The sequence below is a fragment of the Telmatherina bonti genome (genome assembly GCF_933228915.1).
Source record: "Telmatherina bonti genome assembly, chromosome: 6".
NCBI lineage: Eukaryota > Metazoa > Chordata > Actinopteri > Atheriniformes > Telmatherinidae > Telmatherina > Telmatherina bonti.
In genome coordinates this window covers 15,656,235-15,678,162 of record NC_136624.1, presented here as the reverse complement: position 1 = coordinate 15,678,162, position 21,928 = coordinate 15,656,235, and the positions used below count along the sequence as shown (strand labels likewise).

At 37.9% G+C, this 21,928-nt stretch overlaps 1 protein-coding gene across 1 annotated transcript in view; it reads left to right on the top strand.

The window, feature by feature from the left end:
- Positions 1 to 21,928, top strand: part of rspo4 (R-spondin 4) — a gene marked incomplete at both ends in the record, with an annotated part of 41,116 nt that extends 19,188 nt beyond the window's left edge. Inside the window, one exon of the mRNA XM_079241982.1 lies at positions 21,795 to 21,928. Within this exon, the coding sequence (XP_079098108.1) occupies positions 21,795 to 21,928 (134 nt within the window). The remainder of the gene's footprint in view (positions 1 to 21,794) is intronic.

Below are 21,928 nucleotides of genomic sequence, written 5' to 3'. Positions count from 1 at the left end.
TTGTACTTTTGTAGTCTCATCTCCCTTTGATATACCCTCAAAAATGCATCCATAGCCCTTACTGAGGATTCCCCTGTAACAAACATGTTACAGATGGAAAGAAAAGATGAGTATGAAGTATGAAGTGCATTTTTTGGTCAAACAACCTCAGATAATCTTGAATCTTAAGCTGATTTTGGCTCCTGGGGCCTTCACAGTCTCATACATTTGGCATGCATCCAAGTCTGTTCTGATTGGTCAATTCAGCTGAATTAATCACCTCTCAGCATTTTTCTTGTTTTATATATATATATATATATATATATATATATATATATATATATATATATATATATATATATATATATATATATATATATAAAAGTGTTTCACTAGATTATTATCAGTACAAAATATCCATCAGTCTGCCCCAGGGCAGCTTTGGCTACACATGTAGCTTACCATCACCATGTATGAGTGTTGATTGGATGAATAATGTTTCAGATGTAAACAATTTGAGCACCGTCAGCAGTAATTGCGATATGAATCAAATCCATTATTAATATCATTCATTATTATTATTATTATTATTATTATTATTATTATTATTGACATTGCTTTTTAAGTATGTAATTTTTTTCCACGTCTTGTCTCTTGTTGTTGGTTTTGTTTTGACGGGTTTAGATATAACTCGAAAATATGATAAAATCTAAAACCCATAAACTGTCAACATCAGCACAAAAGTCTATTAAAATAAAAAAAGCTTTTATCTGCATACAATTAATGGTTAACGTCACGCTGCTATACTTTTCCCTTTTAATCTTTTTATTGTGCCCTTTTCTTAATTTCATAATTTCATCCTGTTACATAAGCAGAACAAGAAGCCATGAAAGTCTTTAAAAGAGCAGAAGAACGCACAGTGTGGCAGTAACCATCCAACAGTCATCAATGTGAATCCTCATGGGACATTCAAGTTATTGAGATCCTGTACGGCCATTTTTATTATTATTCCACCAAACTTTGCTGCACTACTCGTCCTGTGTCGTTCAGGTCACTTCAATCATTCACACCTCAAATCCTGCAGCTCCTTCGGGAGATGTGTGCTATGACTTTTGTTGTTTCAAATCTTTGTAGTTTTTGAAATGGCATTTTGTAAAAAAAAAAAAAAAACTAATTCAGCCTTGTGATTGGATGAAAGTCCTTCCAACCAAATGAGGCTTGGACCTTGCAAAAATTCAGCTCTGCGATTGGTCGGTTTTTGCATAATGAGCTGAAAACTGTTTCAACAGGGTTTCGGAGCTCTGCACCAGTTTGCAGTCTCCGGTTTATCAAGCTCCCATCCCCATTGTCTTTCCTGCAAAATGTTTGGCACGCTACTCCTCCTACACCTTTTGCCTCACTTCAACCATTCAAATATCAAACTGTGCAGCTCATTCGGGAGATATGTGCTATGACTTTTGGTCTTTCTAACATGTAAACTTTTCGAGTTATTCACATTTTTGCCAAATGTTAAAATCCTCTCTAGTGATTGGACAAAATGGAAGTCAGTTCGGCGATTGGTCCATTTTGTGCACCGGGACATACATACAAGGCACTGGTTCAAATGCAGCATTTAACATACAGCTCCATTGTCGTTTGTCACCTATTGCTTGTGTGATGATGTGCAGTTCTGCAGGCTGCTCAAAGTGAACTGTTGGTCTCAGCTGCACACTTCAAGGAGCAAAGGAATTTATTTGCAAATGTCAGTTAAATATGAAGGATTTGTTCCAACAACGTTCCCTGCAACATTTCAACACTTTGATAAATGTTAAACACATTTTAAAAAGCTTTTCACATTGAACAAAGTCTTTGACATCTTTACAGAGTTTAGTTCAACCTTGCACATGTTTTTGCAATCCCGCCAATTGCACCCTGCTGGACATGGAAAAAAGGCAATTGGAAAAAATGAAAACGCTTTTTCCAAGGTGCAATTAAGAGTGCAAGTGGTGTAGCGAGTAAGTCAGTGTGCTTCAATACAGGAGTTCATGGGTTCAAATCCTGAGGTGGGGCAATTAGAAAGAATGTTGCTTGTGCTTTTTTTTTTCAATTTCTTATACTTATAATTTCATTTCAATCATTCAGCATCGTTCAATAAATGGGCATGCACAGTTGCTATTATTTCAATAATAGCTGTTTCTAGTTTCTGTTTAAATTTACACATTTTCCCTTGAATTTTAGTGTGTCTGCGGACATGTGTGGATGTCTGAGTGTTTTCAACGTCTTCCACGGTGGAAGGCATGTTATTTGAAGTAATTATCATTATCATTGTCAGATCATCTGTCTGATGGCATTAGTAGAGGACGAAATCTGATCCAGCAGAGTCTGGCTCAGGGATCAGACTCATGGACCTAATAGCACACATCTGGGAAAAAAAAAGAGAGTTATGGCATCTCCCTGACATTCCTCTGATGTTCCAGATTAGACAGCTTTAGTCTTTTAATTCCTTGTCTCTTGTTGTCTTATTGTTTTCAGATGATGAGGAAGAACATTGGTGTCCTTTTCACCATATCTTTACTTCTAGCAGCAAACTGTTGTGGGCAAACAAAAGAGTTTCTTGTTCTTTTTTGTTCATCAATGAAACAAAGCTAACAAAGCTAATATAAGTTCAGTGTAGAAATGTTTAACTTGTTAGGCAAAATAAGATTTTACAAATGTTGGTACTCCAAAATGCTACAATTTCCGACAATATTTAAAGCCTAAATACACAGTATATGTATATTGGAGCTTCTTATGAAAGCTAATAAAGGTGCAATAGAAAATTTTAATTAACCAAAATCTATGTTCCAACTTTATCCACTGAACTGTAAAGAAGTCTGAAGTAGCTGGATGAAATCATGAAGCATTTCTATTTGAAAGTCCATGCTATGGTCGAGACAGCATTTGCATTCTGCTTTGTATCAGCCCTCCTGAAGAGAATGATGTGTGTACTTTACACCAAACTGCAAAACCACTTTAGCATCTATGAGGGCATGAACTATTATTACAGGTGTCACATCATAACAAGTCACTGCCAGCTATTTGCTTCTCTCTTATTCTTTGTGTTCATTTCATCTCAAATCCCAACAACACTGCACCTATTCTCATATTTTCCAGTATGTGTTGTTGTACAATAAAAGAGTCTGAAACTGCAACTAAAGATCTGATTAAAATCAATATTATCCTGTGGTTGCATTTAAAGCATCATGAGACATCCAGTTGACAAAGCTTTCATTTTTAATAGGAGTAGCATTAAAAAGGCAAACAACGACAACAAACATTATGTCCCCCTTTCCTGTGTTTCTTTATTCATATATACTGTATTTGTGGTGTCCTTTTTTTTTTTTTATTGATTTCAGTCAGGCTTCATGGTGAGAGCCTCTGCTTTCTTTAAAGCCACTGGGCATAAGTCAAATCATAGAAAGATGCCTTTACTTGTAGTGTTTACTTAGAGCCAATCAAAATGATAGACATCATCTAAATTTGTAAGACAAGAAGCAAAATTGCTTTAAAATACTTGAAGCTGCAGTTTTGACAGACTGTACTTGTTTTTAAAAGGGTAAAGTGTGAAAGAGGGCAATAGCCATTATTGGATTAAAGGAATTTAAAAATCGCAATGTGAGGAACTATAGGTGTAATTTTGTCTGGTGGATAGCATAATGTCACACACAGCAAGCGAGCAGTGTGGACATATCTTTTCAAAGCAAAATGGTGGAACCAGGATCCGGCATTACTTCTAAAGAAACAATGGCTGTTGACGAAAAAGTTGTAAGACATCTAAAGGGATAGAACTGGATAAATTTTGGCCATGTATTTCCAAAATGGAGAGAACTGTCAGCGCTAAAGGGGCTACAGTTGATTCCGAGCTAGCTCTTCTCCTGTAGCATAAACGTTATGAGTTACCTGGACATGTTCTACAAAACGATTATATTTTTTTTGCTCAGTGCAACCGCACTTTGCATGATGGTTTGCAGTGGAAGGCGAGTGGTAGGAAGAGGTACTGGAAGGTCTGGCTCATGACACTCTTTGTTTAAGCCTACAGGCAGTGCACAACAGCAAATCTTGCAATGAAACTGTTTCACTTTTGTTCCTTTAAGAATCACTAACACAAAGGCACAACAGAATTGAGATAAAACGCCACATGCAGTAATAAATGTACAGTGCCCATCAGAGGCCAAAATTCTCCAACACATTAGCATATTTGTATGAGTGACTGAGCCCATAGCAGCCATCACACATCAGATTTGGCAGCAGGCATCTACCTGCTGAGAGGTGCAGAAGTCTCATTGACTGTTACAGGAAACGTTAGAATTCAGTGATTCCCTCAAAAGGTTGTGCAACAAAACATGAAGTTAAGGGAACCATCTTTTTTGTCCAAGCCTGTTTCATGGATTTATTTCTTCATATAATTTTGGATTGAAAAGCAATGTCTGACTTTCAATGCTTAAATTTAATATTTTTATTTTATTTTATATTACTTTTGTCAGATTGAAGTTATTTGTGACCATTGGGATTTTTCTTTCATTGACCGAAGAGTATCAACAATTTTGTCCCCGTGTGCATGTGAACCTAAGGCAAGTACATATAAATGGCTCATCCTCAAAACTCCATTTATCCTCTCTGATATTTGTAAAGGAGGATGCCCATTTGAAATGTTGTCATGAAATGTCGCCCTCGTGCTTCCATGTGTCATTTACGTTGCTATGGTAAGTCCATTCATCCACTAAGGGGGCTGTCCTTATTTCAGGGTTTAACTTCCATTCCACAACAACACACAAACATCAGAAGAAGTGGAAAAATAAAACCACAAAGTCTTTTGTTGTTCTCCTCAACTTGTTATTGACACAGGAGACAGACATACGTGTATGAGTCTAATGCTGAGCTTAAACAGGCTTTAGCAGAGTAAAGAATAAGTTATTTTAGTTGTGATAGAAATAAAAACTGTTTTGATGACATATTACATGTTTCTGTCACTGACCTTTGATTTTATTACACACTTTGGATAATAGATCAATCAGAGAAAATTGATTCTCCTCAATAGCTAATTTATCAGCTGCATTTGCTGTCAGGTTTAAGTTTATTCGTTTATATACAGTAAAAGTCATTTGCAAAGAGTTGTGAAATTTTTATTCAAATGATAATCAAAGATTAAAAAGATAATTGGAAAAAAAAAAAAAAAAAAAAAAAAAAACTTTCCGTGTTTGATCAGATTTCCAAGGCCAGTTTTCTCAAACTGAGAACAGATGTGCAGAGGTTCTAGCAAAGCAGCTACTGTTAGCAGCCAGGAAACCACATTGCTTTTCAGTGTCCCTGAATTAATTTAAACCTACTGAGCAAAATATTGGAACACTTAAGTGGGTTCATTAAACCAACTGACTGTTGGATTAAATCATATTTTTAGTTTTATTGTGACATTTCTTTGGTATTTAACATAGGTTGTATCGGCCAAAACTAAAGATGCCTAACACATCCAATTTTAAAGCAGATGTCACTCCTGTCAGCTAACAACATGAAACTGCAACTACAACTCACACAGATTCCTCAAACCTGGACAGTGGAAGATGAAAAAATATTACTTAATCGAAATTAGTCTATTTCAGCTTTAACATCAGATGGTAGGGTCAGAATTTGGTGGAAACATTATAAAAAGGAATTGGAGATTCTCATCATGGTGGGTGCAGCTGATCAGCTGCAACAACGACGAATGCAGGTTAATAAAACAACTAAAAACATTAATTTAGTGATAAAAATTCTGAGGAATATGTCCAATACCTTGTGTAATTTATGCCACCAAGAATAAAGGCAGTTCTGAAAGCAACAGGGGTCCAACCCAGTTCTACCAAGGTCAGCTTAATAAAGTTGCCAATGAGCGTAAATGCATGCACGTTTGCAGCTATGTGAGAAGCCGCCATTATGCCGCCAGATATGTTCCTTGTTTTTTGTCAAAAGTAAAAGCGAAAATCAGTGCTTTGATTTATGACTATCTTGTAATGGAAAACTACAATCATCAAACCAGTGAGACAAATCTCTGTTGATTGATGAAATATTTTATATTACAGTATCTAAGACACAGCCACTTCACTGTGCAGTCTGTATAATATGGAACTCTGAGGCCCTCACTGTGCGCTACATTTTGATGTGGGTCAAAATGACTGTGTAACCCAACTCACACAGTGTGCTAAAGTATGTTTTACCAAATTTCACATGTATTAAGTTAATGCGCAGTGCAGTCAACGTAACCTCAGGCATAACTAAACCCTGAACAACGGGTAATGATTACAGAACCGGTTTGCTACCCACACTCCCTCATTCTGTCAGACTGCCCTCAGCACTGTGGGCAGAGATGAGAGAAGCTTTTTCATGAGGTTTTGCTTTAGTGTGATTCAGTTTGGTTGGAATCAACCCATGAGTGTATTTTTATAACATTATTATTAAAAGCTAGAACATTCAAGGCAGCCTACAGGTGGTCTTTCTAATGCCTACTGTCCCCAGTGTTGCCCAAGTGTTTCAATATTTTCATGTAAAGCACTTTGAATTGTCTTGTACATAAAGTGTGCTATAAAAATAAACTTGCCTTGCTTTGATATACCTGGAGAACTTATTTTATTAGAAAATGTTTTTCACTCTTAGCAAATTATTCTGGAAATCTCCTGTTGTGTGCGAAGAGCAGCAGCTGACTCTAAAATGATCCTCATATCTGATAATAGACATGTTTGTTTGGACTCGTGTTTTTTTGCCTTAAAGTTGAACACTGTATCCCGTCGCAGCAAGTTTTTTAACAGGGCGTTTCGTTTTCTCCAGCTACCACTGTTGATTAACAGATCTGTGTGAATTTAATCATTTTAAGTCAACACAGATGCACAGGAATACCAACATACCTGTTCTGCAAGGGATAAAGTAAAAACAGATGGACACATTTCCTCATTTGTTATCCAGTAACCAAGCAACACCCATCCTATGAAAAAAAGGAAAAAATCCCACCATAGTGCATAAAATTAAGATAAGTCACTGCAATATTTTATGTATCTGTAATTTATATTGTGTTTTTCTCATTGATTCCGAATAAGACCCAAGAACAAATTAATTTTGGTTTTGCTTCTTTTCTGGAGACAAAGGACTAAAATCTGACGCAGAGCTTGAAGCTTTTACTCTCAAGTCGTAAGTTTAAAAAAAACTGGACTTTAAGTTGTAGAAGGAGCTCATGCTGCACATTTAACTTTCCTCAGCTAATCTCAGCATCTGGGATGCTGAGTCACAGTGCGCTAGCACCTGTTGATGCTCAGCTAATCCACTGCTGTATGTCATGCATTCTTTACTAAATTATTTAACATTTGCACATCTTATAGGATTTCTTTTGTCACAGAAGATGTTTTTTTTTTTTCCCAGTTAAACAAGTTCACACAAATTCCATTTTTCCATATGGTGTTGGTCAAGTCCAAGCACATTTTTGCATGCATTAAGAGGGAACCACAGAGAGACCATGCTTTTGCACACACGTCTGCAAGCCCAACAACAATGGTTGATAAATGAAGTACATTCAAACAGCTTGTAGAGCTACCTTAAGCTGGAATACCTTGAAGTCATCATTTTCTGCATGTTTTCAGTCTTTGGTCTGCTCTCAACGAAGTTGCTTGAGCAGATGGAGGTTTGCAGCTCTGGTTTCTGCACAGCTCTCTGAAGGTCCCTCCACAGCATTTCAATACTAAGAACTGGATCACTGTGAGACATTCCTCCGCTGTAGATATCCTGCTGTGTGGTTGTATGAACCAATTTCAGCCAGTTAAATGTGTTAACACAAATTCCTTTTTTGTCGCAGATTTTCTTTTCATTTGGATGAACAATTAATGTGAAATTAAAGTGGCGTGGGAGAGTTTGTCTAAAGGACTTTTTGTGTAAAGTTAGTCAATCTCGGGTGAGTAAATACAACAAATCAGTTAAGTGCTTCATTCTATAACTGCAGGTACATAACTGGTTACAGAAATTTTAATCCATCGTAATTAAATATCTGAATGACGGACAGCACTAGTTGGAGGGAATGAAGCCTGTAGTCAATTGGCAAGTAACTGAATGAATGAGTCAATCCTGAATGATGAGGGAAAATAGTCTTTTTGACTCATTAAACTCTGCCTCTTCATAGCACATTTTAAGACCAAACCTTTAAAATTCACATTTTTTAATCAACCTGAAGATTTCACTGTAATGAGTTATGTCCAAGTGGAAATTGTAAAAGTTGCGATGAATGGGTTTGTTAGATACGTATAGTTATATTTCATTCTAACCTTTACCAACTGATACTCATGACATTCCAGTATCTTTGTAGAATTACTAAAACCAGAATTTTTTATTTCATTGTCACTAGCTGATTTAAAACAGGGGTTGGGAACTTTTGCCTTTGTCCAGAATGTTTGATGTCTCCCTGCTCCAACACACCTGATTCAAATGAATGACTCACACTGCAGATCTTCATAAGCTGTTGGATCCATTTGATTTGAATCTGGTGCCAGACCAGGAATACATGAAAACTCCACCGGATTCCAGCCGCCAAGGACCAGGGTTCCTTCAACTCAGATTTAAGATGAAGTTAGTTCAATAAATGTCAAATTTGATCCAGAACAGCCTCAGTGTACATACGTTTATCTCCCTCTTCATAATATATCACTATTTTCATTTTTGTGCCTTTTGGAGGGCAAAATTAACATGAAAAAACATTTATGTTCACATTGTTATGATCACCCTTCTGCGAACACATTTCACAGTGTGTATTCTGCATGCTGACACAGTCGCTGGGTTGTCCTGCACGTTTACTTCATAACAGACATTTTCAGTTTCTTTTGTTTGGGTGTTTTTCTTGTTTTGTTGTGTTTCTGGTTTTGTTCATCTCTTGGTGCTTCTTCCAGTTGCTGACTTTGTCTTCCTGCGAGGGTACCATTTATGTTTTTGGATAGGTGTAGCAGATGGTGTAGGATCTGTGATTGGATTGCAGTGTAGCAGTGTGTTGTGTATTTATCTCCTCTTTGTCTTGTGTTTATTTTCTTTTTCCTTTCTGTTCTCATTCTATCCTTTTTTGTTTGTAAACAAACAAAAATAAATGAAAAAGACATTTATGTTGTAATATATAATACTTTTAGCTGTTAAATTTGACCACAAGAGAATGCAACAATTAAAATGAAAAAAGGTTTTCCCTGCAAAGTGATGCAGAACAAACCCAGAGATGAATTCTTTGCTCATTAAAAACCGGACTTAAATCTGTCAAGATATTGCTGTTAGCGCCAATATTTTTGCTAATGAGCATGCTATTTGCCCATTTTTTCCATCAGAGTTTAGAAATTAATAGTTGATTTTACCATTTACAGGGTGCATACAAACACTGATCAGTTGTGTCAATATCAGAAATTTCAGTTAAAAAAAACAAACAAGTCAGCAACAGTTGTCTGAACATACAAAGCAATAAGTTAATGATAACATTATAGGTAAATCTTTCATGACCAAAAGAAAATCTCTTTGCAAGAAAAAAAAAACAAGAATCTGTTACTTGGCTTTTACGGCATGGTGCACTGCGCTGGATTAATTTTATATATTATACATACCCATTTCACAGTAAACAGGTATTTGGGGGGCATTTTACACTCAGAGAAACCCTTAACATTGAAAGCCACAGAAAGAGAAGCAAAGGTTTCCCCAGGTTGGGACAGGCAGGTAAAAAATCCAGGTACCACGTATTAGTTAGCATTAATGAGAAATGAAAAATCTGAAGGACCAGAAATCAAAGTTCAGATGTTTTCAGTTCAGCCTCTAAGCATAACTGTGACCTGGTCGACGGAGAATCTTGGCCAACAGCTCCATATACTGGCAACAAATGTTTGTGTTGGTTATTTTCATTAACACAACAGTAAACAAGAGAGAATCTTTTCAAATCTAAACACATCCACTGAAGAGTTTGTGGTCAAATGGATTGTGTCTTATAAACAACTGGAATCCAGTAGAGGGAACAGTAGGACAACATTTGTATTCCTACTGTGCAAATTGGAAAAGACTATCTTTAAATGAATGTGTGTGTGCCGTCTGTGGTTTGCTTGTAATGTGATGAGTAGGTCAGTTTTGATTCAGTTAAGATGAGGACTGGTTTCCTTCTCATACCAGTTACACACACCATCTGTCTCACTGTCTTCATGTTTTGTTTTTATTTTGTTTTTTTTGTATGAGTGAAAGTGTGGAGGAAAAACAGTAGAAGGAAAAACACCTTCTGAAGCAGAGCAGAATCAAGCTGTGAGTACAGCTACATGTGGACATCGACAGGTTTGCTCGATTCATTTGGTGTTCAAATTAGTTCAGCAAACGTGTTTGCATGGATCCGTTCTTTCTTTAAACTACAGTATGGAACAAAGTCTTGTGCAGCATTGCAATTTGGGAAAGTTAAAAAGTAACAGAACTTATTGAAAGTTAACACAAAAATTCCTTTTCAAGCACGGAAATTACACCTGTTTGTAAAGAATTAATGCTGCGTAATTTATTTACCAATGATTTAAACCAGGCCAGTTTTTTTTTCTTTTTTGACTGCAGGTACCAGAGACTAAAAGTATGAAGGGGATGGTTTGTTTTTTTTGCAAAGAAAACACCATGACTGGAAAGAAGTATGACAAAAATGGTACTTTATAAGTAGTGTTTGCAGATGTAAAACACTTTGGATTTGGACTCCCAGTGTCTTTTTTTCACCTTCCAATAGAAGAATGTGTTCATCTGTCACTGGTGAAGGCAAATATTTCACACCAAACATTATGCTACCTGTGTTCTGCAGAAGTTTGACCACAGAATGCAGTGGTCCATTTAGCAAAACTAAATACATTAGGCTTACTTGTCCCGGAAATAAAAATATTTAGCTTCTCTAAATATATTGTGCTGGTGGAACATCAGCAGATCCATATTCTCTTTTAAGTTACACATAACGTTGTCCAGAAAACCTTTCTCACATGTTTAAAGAAAGTCAAGTGACTCATTTAAGCATAGAGACACTAAAGCTGAGGTACAGGAAACTGACAGCAGATGTTTTTGACTGATTATCTGATAGCAGCTTGGATGGCTACGAGGAAAAGTGTGTCTGAGTTTATGCAATTGGAAATTTACAGGCAGGCTCCTATCCAAATTAAAAACTAAAACATTCAGAAGCATCTGATTGGTGCTAAACTCCCCCTAAGGACAGACACAACTTCAAAACATACAGTTATAAAGAACTATCGGAACAGCGTCAATGATTGGGCAGCATTGGTTGATTTATCATCCAACAACAATGGGTGATGAATGAAGTACATTCAAACAGCTTGTAGAGCTACCTTTAGCTTGAATACCTTGAAGTCATCATTTTCTGCATGTTTTCAGTCTTTGGTCTGCCCTCAACAAAGTTGCTTTACCAGATGGAGGTTTGGAGCTCTGGTTTCTGCACAGCTCTCTGAAGGTCCATCCACAGCATTTTAAATCGGATTAAGAACTGGACCGCTGCGAGACTTTTCTCCGCTGTAGATATCATGCTGTGTGGTTGTATGAACCAATTTCAGCAAAATGTCAACTGTTGGACAGGTGTCCCATTTGACTCAAGAGTACTCAATAGTCCACTCAGTGATTGGGAGAAATTTAGGCGTGAAACAAGCCCAAATCATCAGCCTACTACAAGTAGCATGCTCGATGGTTAGTGTAAAATGTCCCTAAAGTGACCCTACTATCTCTGCCTTGGTGGTCTGGTCTGCCCAACGGACATTGTTGCAGAAGTCTTGCGGTGTGTTTGGATGCAAACTTAAGATATGTTGTCATGTTTTTTTGGAAAAACATTAAAAACATTAGAGATTAATCTATGTCCTGCAGTCCTTCCAAACTAGCCATATTTGTTCAACCTTTTTCTAATGTTGCTGTCTTGACATTTATAATTGAACAGTCTAATCTGGTGAGGACTATACCCTTTCTATGTTTGCTTTAAATGTCTTGACAAATTAAACTGTCATTAGCTGCCTTTCCATTTCAGATTTTTTTTTCGCAATATAAAAGTGATGTTTGTAAGTTTTGACAAACAGTTGCAATTTTCAGGCTTTTCCATTGAAGTATATGTAGCATATAAGCCACGGTTCTCATAAAATCTCATCAGCCAGGCGAGATCTATGAGTTATCTACCTACCAGAGTTTTTGAAGCCTTTCTCCTTCATTACTTTTCATTACTAATTCCATGTAAAACTCTGAAATTGACTCATGGCTCCATACCACACCATCTTTACCGGAAATGAACTGGTCACATGATCCCCTAAGTCACCTCCAGGGACGCGTACAGTAAATGTGAAAAAGTGTTTCCATTACATTTTTGCAATATACTCCTACATAGAAATATCTTGTGGCAAGTGAGGGATGGTTAATCCTCACCAACCATGCGTCTGGCAACACTATCTTTGGAGTTGCACCGAAGGAACCATTAGCTTAACATCAACCAAGGCCCTCAGGTTCAGTTCATTTTAAATGCAGAAGACTGGATGCAAGTTAAAAAATGTTTAACAACAACTATAGAATAAAAGAACCAATAAGGAGAGGCTGGTAGGTCAGATCATGCCCAATACTTGATTATGTGCATCATACTCATGCAAGCACCAAAAAGAAAAAGGTAAAAACCCACCAAATACACACGCAAAAGGGGGGTGCTACCACCTACAGAGCCTAGCTACCACCGCCTCATTCATCCAGCACCAAAAGAATGAAAAAAACAAAGACAGCTAGAACCCAGGCAAAGCAGGAAGAGAATTTGTTGAGACCTTGGCCTAGCAATCCTTGCAGAGTATGTCATAGTAGCAACAGCAGGCTACCTTGAGATATGGCAGGGAAAGGTAATGTGAGGCCCAGGCAACCAACTTGGGCTTTTTTCCAGCTAACCTCTCCCAGCAGTTAGGCCCTCTCGGGGACATGTGTATCACACAAACAGCTGCAGCGCTTAGGAGATCCAAACCAGGAAGTATGCAGAGACTTGATTGTCTACATACTCAACCTGCACCAGCAGGTGTGCTGCCTTTTATAGGCATACCCCTTCATGTTGTTAAAGTGACAGCAGCTATACTGAAGCAACAGCAGGAATAAAATGTGCCTTTTGCTACAATCTGAGACACCACCACATAAGAGCATAAATACAAACTTAAAGAGAAAAAAGACAAAGGCACTTCAGGACAGCCTGACTCAATTCCCAATCATCAGTGTACCATCCAAAAGTCTAAATTATTATGACAGCATTTCTAATGAAGGACAGATTAAGAGCACAAGGATGTCAGGGGAGAGAGACTACATTATGATAGGGAAGAGGAGCGGGAAATGATTGCTTTTAGGAAGAATGTGGGAGGACAAAACAGGAAGGGATTTAAAAATCAAATCTCTGGAGATTGGGTTCCTTTTCTGACAAAGGTCAGATGACAGAGGGCATTACAACATGGCACTGCAATGTTTATGTAACTGAGGGGCAGAATAAGAAATGTTTTTTCTATGTAAACTTGAGCTGAGCATCCCTCATCATTTTAATTTCTAACATTAGGGTTAAAAAGCAAAACTTCACTCAAAGCAATGTGCAAGTTTTAACAGCTCCAGTCATGCTATGCCATGCAAGCCAATGTCTTAAAAGCAAACTTCCACTTTGGAACCTTGACAGAAAGTTGGAACTTCTAAAATTCCCCAATATAATTTGCTGTTGAGTGAAACACAGTTGCACAATCATGGAACTGGCAACCAGCAGTTCACATTTATGAGTATGAACCCTGAACAGTGTCTACCCACATGCTCCTGATGGCATGTGATAGAACACTAAAAAGGGGAGGCAATTGTTCTTGAGTCATTATGTTTACCTCCAGCCCATGTTGTTTAAGCTCAACTCACTTTGAGTTCTTCAATGTCAAAAACCAGAACAAATGTTTTCAAGATACTTTAGATTTTAATGTCTTGACATTGCAAGATTAGAAGAAAGAATGATAATCCCCTCGAGCAACTAGTTGCAAAGAACTGTCCAAGTTGCATGTCCTTTTTGTCATTGCAGCTGTAACTTAACAGTGGCAATATTAAAGTATGTATGTGTAGCACAACTACACATTTTATCTATTTCATTCCAGCATAATCATTTCTTTAAAGACTTCTGTTTTTGATCGCGTCGCTGGTTCATATTTTGGCTGGGGGGGTGGTCTGAACAGTTGAACAGTAGTGTGGAGTTTGCATCCCTCCTCCCACCCACAAAACGTTTGTGTTAATTGTTAAGGTTAGTTGATCACTTCTCACAAGTTGCTTTGGACAAAAGTGTCTTCCAAATAACAATAGAATATCATTTTTGACCACTAGGTACCATGGTTTCAAACAGCATCCCCTATCAAACCATCCTAAATGATTGTTCATGTCCTTTAACCCTTTAAAGTCTAACTCAAGAAATATTGTATAGAATGATTTTGACAGGTTTTCCTTGTAGTGAGTACCAGGACCCTACATGTGGCCATTTGAGAGGATCGCTTAAACATTCAACCAGTCCTTAGTTCATAAAAATGCATTCCTTATATTCTTCAATTTCTGACAGAGTAGTGTTAAACCTCTGAAGTTTAACTTCCCTTGATCGGCCGATCAGTCAGGTAGGAGAGCAGATCTAGTGCAAGCAGATAATACAACCTTACCTGCAGCTTATTTTATCTTCTCCTTTTTCTACTCACTTGACAAACACTGAATCTCGTCAGAAGGGAGTGTGTTCACAGATGCTGCAACAAAATGAGTATTTTTGGGGAAAGTATGTTTGAAGTAGGTTTGGTTTTATCTTCATCACATCCCCTAAATGTTAAGAACATCGAGATGACTGAGCTCATCACAGAGGAATAGAAACTCAAGTTTACATACCATGAAGTTAATATCTTTAATTGATGAAATGAAATGCGCAGTGATTGGCTAGTTGTTTTGGTAGCAGCTGAACCAGCGTGTTGTGATACTGTGTGTAAAGACTTAACGTCTTTGTGCCGTTTAGACGTGCAGATTGTTGTCACAGCACTTGTCTGCTCTGCTGAGAAAGTGTCTTTTGCTAGTTTCTGTGGTTTTAAATGCAAGTTGTTCTGGGGTCGGGTCCGGGCAGCCTAAGCAGGGAAGCCCAGACTTCCCTCTCCCCAGCCACATTTGCCAACTCTGCGGGGGGGATCCCGAGGCGTTCCCAAGCCAGCCAAGAGATATAATCCCTCAAGCATGTCCTGGGACTTCCCCGGGGTCTCCTCCCCGAGGGACGTGCCTGGAACACCTCACCAGGGAGGCGTCCAGGAGGCATCCTAACCAGATGCCCGAGCCACCTCAACTGGTTCCTCTCGATGCGGAGGAGCAGCGGCTCTACTCTGAGCCCCTCCCGGATGACTGAGCTCCTCACCCTATCTCTAAGGGAGAGCCCGGCCACCCTGCGGAGGAAACTCATTTCAGCCGCCTGTATACGAGATCTCGTTCTTTCGGTCACGACCCACAGCTCATGACCATAGGTGAGGGTAGGAACGTACATCGACTGGTAAATCGAGAGCTTCACTTTCTGGCTCAGCTCCTTCTTCACCACGACAGACCGGCGCAGAGTCCGCATTACTGCAGACGCTGCACCGATCCGTCTGTCGATCTCGTGCTCCATCCTTCCCTCACTCGTGAACAAGACCCTAGATATTTAAACACCTCCACTTGAGGCAGGACCTCACTCCCGACACGGAGAGGGCAAACCACCCTATTCCATCCCGAGGACCACAAAGCACATGTAGACTGGTTGGGCAAACTCCCATGCCCCCTCCAAGATCCCAAAGAGGGTATAGAGCTGGTCCACTGTTCCACGACCAGGACGAAAACCACACTGCTCCTCCTCAAGCCGAGATTCGACTATCCGGCGGACCCTCCTCTCCAGGACCCCTGAGTAGACCTTACCAGGGAGGCTGAGGAGTGTGATTACCCTGTAATTGGAACACACCCTCCGGTCTCCCTTCTTAAAAAGGGGGACCACCACCCCAGTCTGCCAATCCAGCGGTACTGTCCCCGATGTCCACGTGATGCTGCAGAGGCGTGTCAGCCAGGACAGCCCCACAACTTCCAGAGCCTTAAGGAACTCCGGGCGGATCTCATCCACCTCCGGGGCCTTGCCGCCAAGGAGCTTTTTGACCACCTCAGCAACTTCAGCCCCAGAGATAGGAGAGTCCACCCCTGAGTCCCCCAGCAGTATATAATTTTTTGTGGAAAAAATTAGGTGTGTTCCCCGGATGCATCACTAATGAGTTAATTACGTCCTTTCAAATTTTAATGCATCAGGGTACTTATTAACATCACTGGATCAGGTGAACAGACGGAAAGCAGAATTAGAATATCAGCGACTTCTAGTTCATGAGGTGAGAAATCTTCATAAAAATGGACAATAATCCCATCCATGCACCTTGTGATGAATTATCCAGATTTTCTTGCAAATAACCTTTCCAAATTTCCATTCTTAAACTGTTTAAAATAACCACACAGTTTTTTTTGTTTGTTTGTTTGTTTGTTTTTTTATTACTAATGAACATTGTTTAAGTCATCCATTTTTTTTCCAGCCCCGTGACACCCAGGTACTCAACTGGACAGACTCAGCTGCTCTGATCTAAACAAGCTTTTGTCATTACATTGCAGAATTCACACCAGTGTTTTGTGTACAAGACAGTAAAAGAAAATCCAGCTGGATTTGACTTCATAAGCCTCCCATCTCTGTGTACAAAGCACGGTTATCTTCTGTCTTTATAACTACAATGCTCTACGAACATGTGTCCCAGTGAAACCCATAGAGATGTTCCATAAAGCAATTGCACGTCTGGTATTTAATCAACCGAAAAAGGACACATCACTCAATTATTCAACAACCCCCAGTGGCTGCCTTTATCAATTTAGTCACTAATGCTGCCCACAAAGTGACTGGACCTGCACCCAGCTGTGAATGCTCTGTCACACAGGAATCTACCTCTTCTGAACCACTGTGTTCCTCACAGGAACATCATCTACTGAGCTATGGTGTTCATTCCTAGTTCCATAATTTGGCTCAATCACAGACGAATCTATATGATATATATTATACACTATATTATTAAACAGAAGATGGCTAAAACCCATTAAAACTGCATTATAATGTACAAAAGACTACTCAAATCAAAACTAAAACAAAATACTACATCTCAAACTTATGCAAGTTGTATGATAACAACCCACTGGCAATATTTCTGGCTCCACAGCCACAAAACCGTATCCAAACCACAGATACACGTGTCAAACGAATGCAGACGCCACAGAATCTAACATGTGCTTCACAGCTCTCCACACTAAAGCATGCTTAGAAACCAGTAAACAGTAATAGCAGAAACAGCATCGTTTCATTGTGAAAAGTATATTTTACCAGTAAATACACACTTGGTTATCTGACAGTGTCTGCTGCCACACAAATATGTTTGGTCAAATCCACAAGACTTTGGGACCCTGTGAGAGGCTTTGAAATGAACCAATTTCTGCTGTTCCATCTAAATTTATTCTTCCCCAGTACCATGTACTTACACATCTTTACAAGTCTAACAAGTCTTCTCCCTTAATATGACATCAAAGCTTGTCAAATAGACTTGTGGTTGCTATATAGAGACACATATTCATTTTATTAGAAGCATGCGACTTCAAGAAAAACTTAGCATCTTTCCAAAAAATACTTCATACTCCACTTTCCTTTGTTTAAGACCGTCTTTAACTAATTATTGTCAAGCGTTAATGCTTATAAAACCATCCATCAATTGTTGTAGTAGTTTAAAACCCTCAGTGGTTTGTTAAGGAGAAATGTCTGTCAACCATGAGGCTAACTTCCCCTTATACTTGTGGCTTCTCCCAAAATTTAAAAAGATTATAGGTTTATTGCCAGAGACAAGCTAATAACACAGTTTAAAGGGTTTGTTTGCTCAAAACCAGGGAGGTGCTTAGTGACATTGCATCCAGTTTCTGCACTGGAGAGGAAAGTCCATGCTAAGGCCTCTTAATACATACAAACTGAGTCTTCTGTCTATTTTGTGCACTAACTTGTGTACATCTGTTTCTATATGCCTGTTACGAATGTTTGCCTCTGAGCGGCTGGAATCAGTGACATCCACTCAAAAACACTCCAATTCAAAGGTCTTTATTTCTTTGGAGAGGTAAGTATTTAGACCAGGGGAATCACCAATGGTTTGTGGAGCGCCCTCGCCTCCACCAGCAGCCCTCGCCAACGAGCCCAAATGGCCCCATTTATCCCTTCTGCTGCTGATTGGGCTAAACCACTTTCCACCCAACAGAGGTGCTTCCCATATAACAAATACCTTTGAATACATTTTAAAACCAACTCCCGAAAGGAATTTTATAAATATATAAAAAAAAAATACCTATCCATCGATAGTATAAATTTATATAATTAAATCTAAAACCATTTCCCAAACCTAAAACCCAAGTGCCCTTGGTCTGAGCGCCACCCATCTGGTTGATGGCCTCTCCTGGAATCTTTAAAAAGTACTCAGGCCCTTAGGGAAACATTTTCCTGTATAAACCAAGGGAGAGGACACCAACCAGGTGAGCTAACGCCATTATCATACCACCTCTACACATTTAATCATTTCTTTTCTCCACAGCTGTCTGGAAAACAAACGACATTGGTAAATATTAACATCTGCATGATTCCATGATTGAATATTAACTGTGAACAAATTTGAAAAAAGTGTAAATGTGCCTAAACCAAACCCAAATGTGCCACCCTTACTTTATATTTTTATTATTTTTCCTTTATTACTTAAAACACTCAAGGTAACGGGCAACTACTTCGTTACAATGCCCTTTAAAGGTGTTACTTTTCCTAAACAGTCCACTAACCGCCCAACAAAGCCAATAATGCAGTTTTAAAGCTCATAGGGCCCCTCACTTCACACACAGTTGTTTGTCCCCTCTTAGACACCCTAGTAAAAGTGTCACCAGGCTTTTAAACAGAACATAAAAACTGATGTAACTGCACTGGATGACATGGTAGATCTGTGTTTAAGGATAACAAAGCTTTTCTATTTCTGTAAGCTAATAGTCATCAAAGCAGTAACACATCACTGAGAATGTTTTCTTGATGCTTATTAGATCAGTACATTTCACAAACAATTTACATTCAGAACAATAAACCATATTGCGCTGACAGTGATTATCCTGGACCACTGCCTGGGATTTCCATGCATCTGAGATACTTCCACAGTGTAAAAACATGTCTCATCCATGCAAGCCATTCTCTAGTTTGCAAAATTCAACAGTTGACGTGAGAAGTTACTAACATTTATGCACTTTTAATGTACATTTTTGGACTTTTAAGTCATTAAAATGATTTGCCTTATCTCTAATTTCAGCACCAAAAAATGTATTTGTTTTTAAAGCCTGAATGAAGGGTAAATCATTCAGATTCTTATTTTCAAAGACATAACAACTCAAAATACCCTGAATACCTCTACAACACATTTTTCTCATTCATGATAGGTGTATGAAAAAAAAAGAAGGGAAAAACTAGCAGCAGTGGTAATTTATCCCAGACTCTTAAATGATGTGAACCATAGAAATATTTGTTTTCCCTTGAATATCAATATCAAATATGAAACTCCCCCAAAGTACTCAAACCATAAACTGAATTAGCAGGAACAAAACCATGTCTGTCTTCTGGAGATGTTATCTCAACCTGGTTCAGGCGAGGTTTGAAGGGAGTGTGTTTTTTGTTTTTGGTTTTTGTTTTTTTATAATGATTTGGTCAAAGCCAGGATTCTTGGATTCTTTGAGACAAACTGCATCTGTTATGGGAAAGAAATAAGAAAAAGAAAAGAGAGACAATGTTCAAAATGGAAAGATTTTGAACAGTTGGCGATAAAGAGACCTGTCCATTTGTCTATGTATTCTGCTCACTAAAGTGGAAGGTCTTTCTTTAATAATTTACCCTTTGCAGTGGTCATGTATATTCAAAAACTAATAAAATCATTCAATAAACATTACATCAGGAGGAATGATACAGTCAAGTCATTTCAGGAGGGCGTTTTAAATATAATCAATTTTATAGCAACGAAAGGAGCTATCAAACTGAAAAAAGCTGCAATTAAAATGAAAAAAATATATACATAACAAGGAAAGCATCAATAATAAACAAGGACAAGAAATGTAACGACGCATCTTTAGGGACAAAAATTAAACATTATTTCCATCTAAATTAAAAAGAAAACTTAAAAAAAAAATTGCAAAAAAGGTTTTTCAATATTTTTCCTTTTCAATTTCACCCAAAGCAAAATCATATCATTTGAAAAATTGGAATGCTATTTATCCACCCAGCACATTTCTACATAATAAAAATAATGTTGGTACAAATGCATGCAGACATCTCGACATCTGATGTGTGAAATCTTCAGACTTTTGGATTCATCTTCAAGATTGGATAACCGGTAAAAAGTGTTTATTGCCTCTCTATAACTTTTCAAATAATTAGATGTGGTCTGCAAATGAAAATAAAATACTTGAATTTGGAAAAATGATAGTTATATTAGCAACATTTGTTATTGTTTAAGCTTTTAAAAGAAATCAATTTTACTGAAAAGTGCATTAAAATATTCCAAATCACACAAATGTATTGTGAAGTATTGTGCTTTTTTTATTTAATTGCACACATGAAGACATAAATAGATGAATATGAAGATCCCTATTTATTTAAAAATCTCCATTGTGCTCCGTTAGATTCTGTTTATTTTATTTATTTATTTTTATTTATTTGTCTTCCTTTTGTTGTATTCCTGCTCAGTTTTCTTCGTACTTGGAATTTCTTTTACTTGGAATCTGCTTTATTGATCTGTGGTTACTTTTAATAAAATAAAAAGTCTTTTACAAAAGATAAAATGTACTTCATTGTAATATCTATGAACATTATGCCAGATTAATTTATAATGACTGACTGAACAGGATTATAAAGACAGCATGTCTTGGCTGCAACACTGCAATGCTGACAGTAACTAACCGCTTGTTAAAAAAAAAACAAAAAAAAAAAACGTAAGACTCACATTTTCCTCAACACTTGCTTTCACTACAGGACCTGAAAGAGATACTAATTTATCCTAAATACTTCCAAGAGAAAGGAACAACATCTTGGTTGACATACACTATATTCTACCGCTCATTCATCAAACCTTTTCATAGTTCTTATACTGGGGGAATTAATTCTGTTATGTCTGCACACAAGAACTGTGGTACACTGTTTTTCCCAGAACTGTACTTGTTAGGTGTATTTTCAGCATGAACTGGGAGTAAATGCTCCATTAGCATGAAGGATGTCAAATGCAGCAGAATATTTACTGCGACTTTACAAGGCCTTGATGAGATGTGCCAGAAATCCCTCACCATCAGCGCATGATGATTCCAACCCAATAAAGATTTGGAATTTTAAATGACTAAATCAGTTTTTGAGTTGCTTACAGACTTGTGAAAGCTGAAGAAATATGTGAGGGTAAATTGATTGTTTAGTTGTAAACCAGACAGACTGAAAGAAAAGCTCAATTCCATGCACAGCATATTTATGTTTTAATTCTTATTAATACTGAAACAGTCCAACAGCACAGTCACTTTTCTATTACACATGTTCAGCCGAGGATGCAAGTACAGCAACTGAAAATGTGGAATTAAACAATTTAATGGACTAAAGATAAGAAAACATATGCTAAAGAAAAGATTTATACTATTCTATGTTTCATTTTCCACCTTTTATTTATTTATTTTTTTTCATTTCTCAGAGAGAAGACAGAATAAAAAAGGAGGACTTGGAAGGAAGAGGGAGAGAAAACGGCTACGGCTCCTGGTCAGCAACAGTTCTGGTAACTCAGCAAACAGAACATCAAACACCAGGAAAGGCTACAGAGATCTCTGA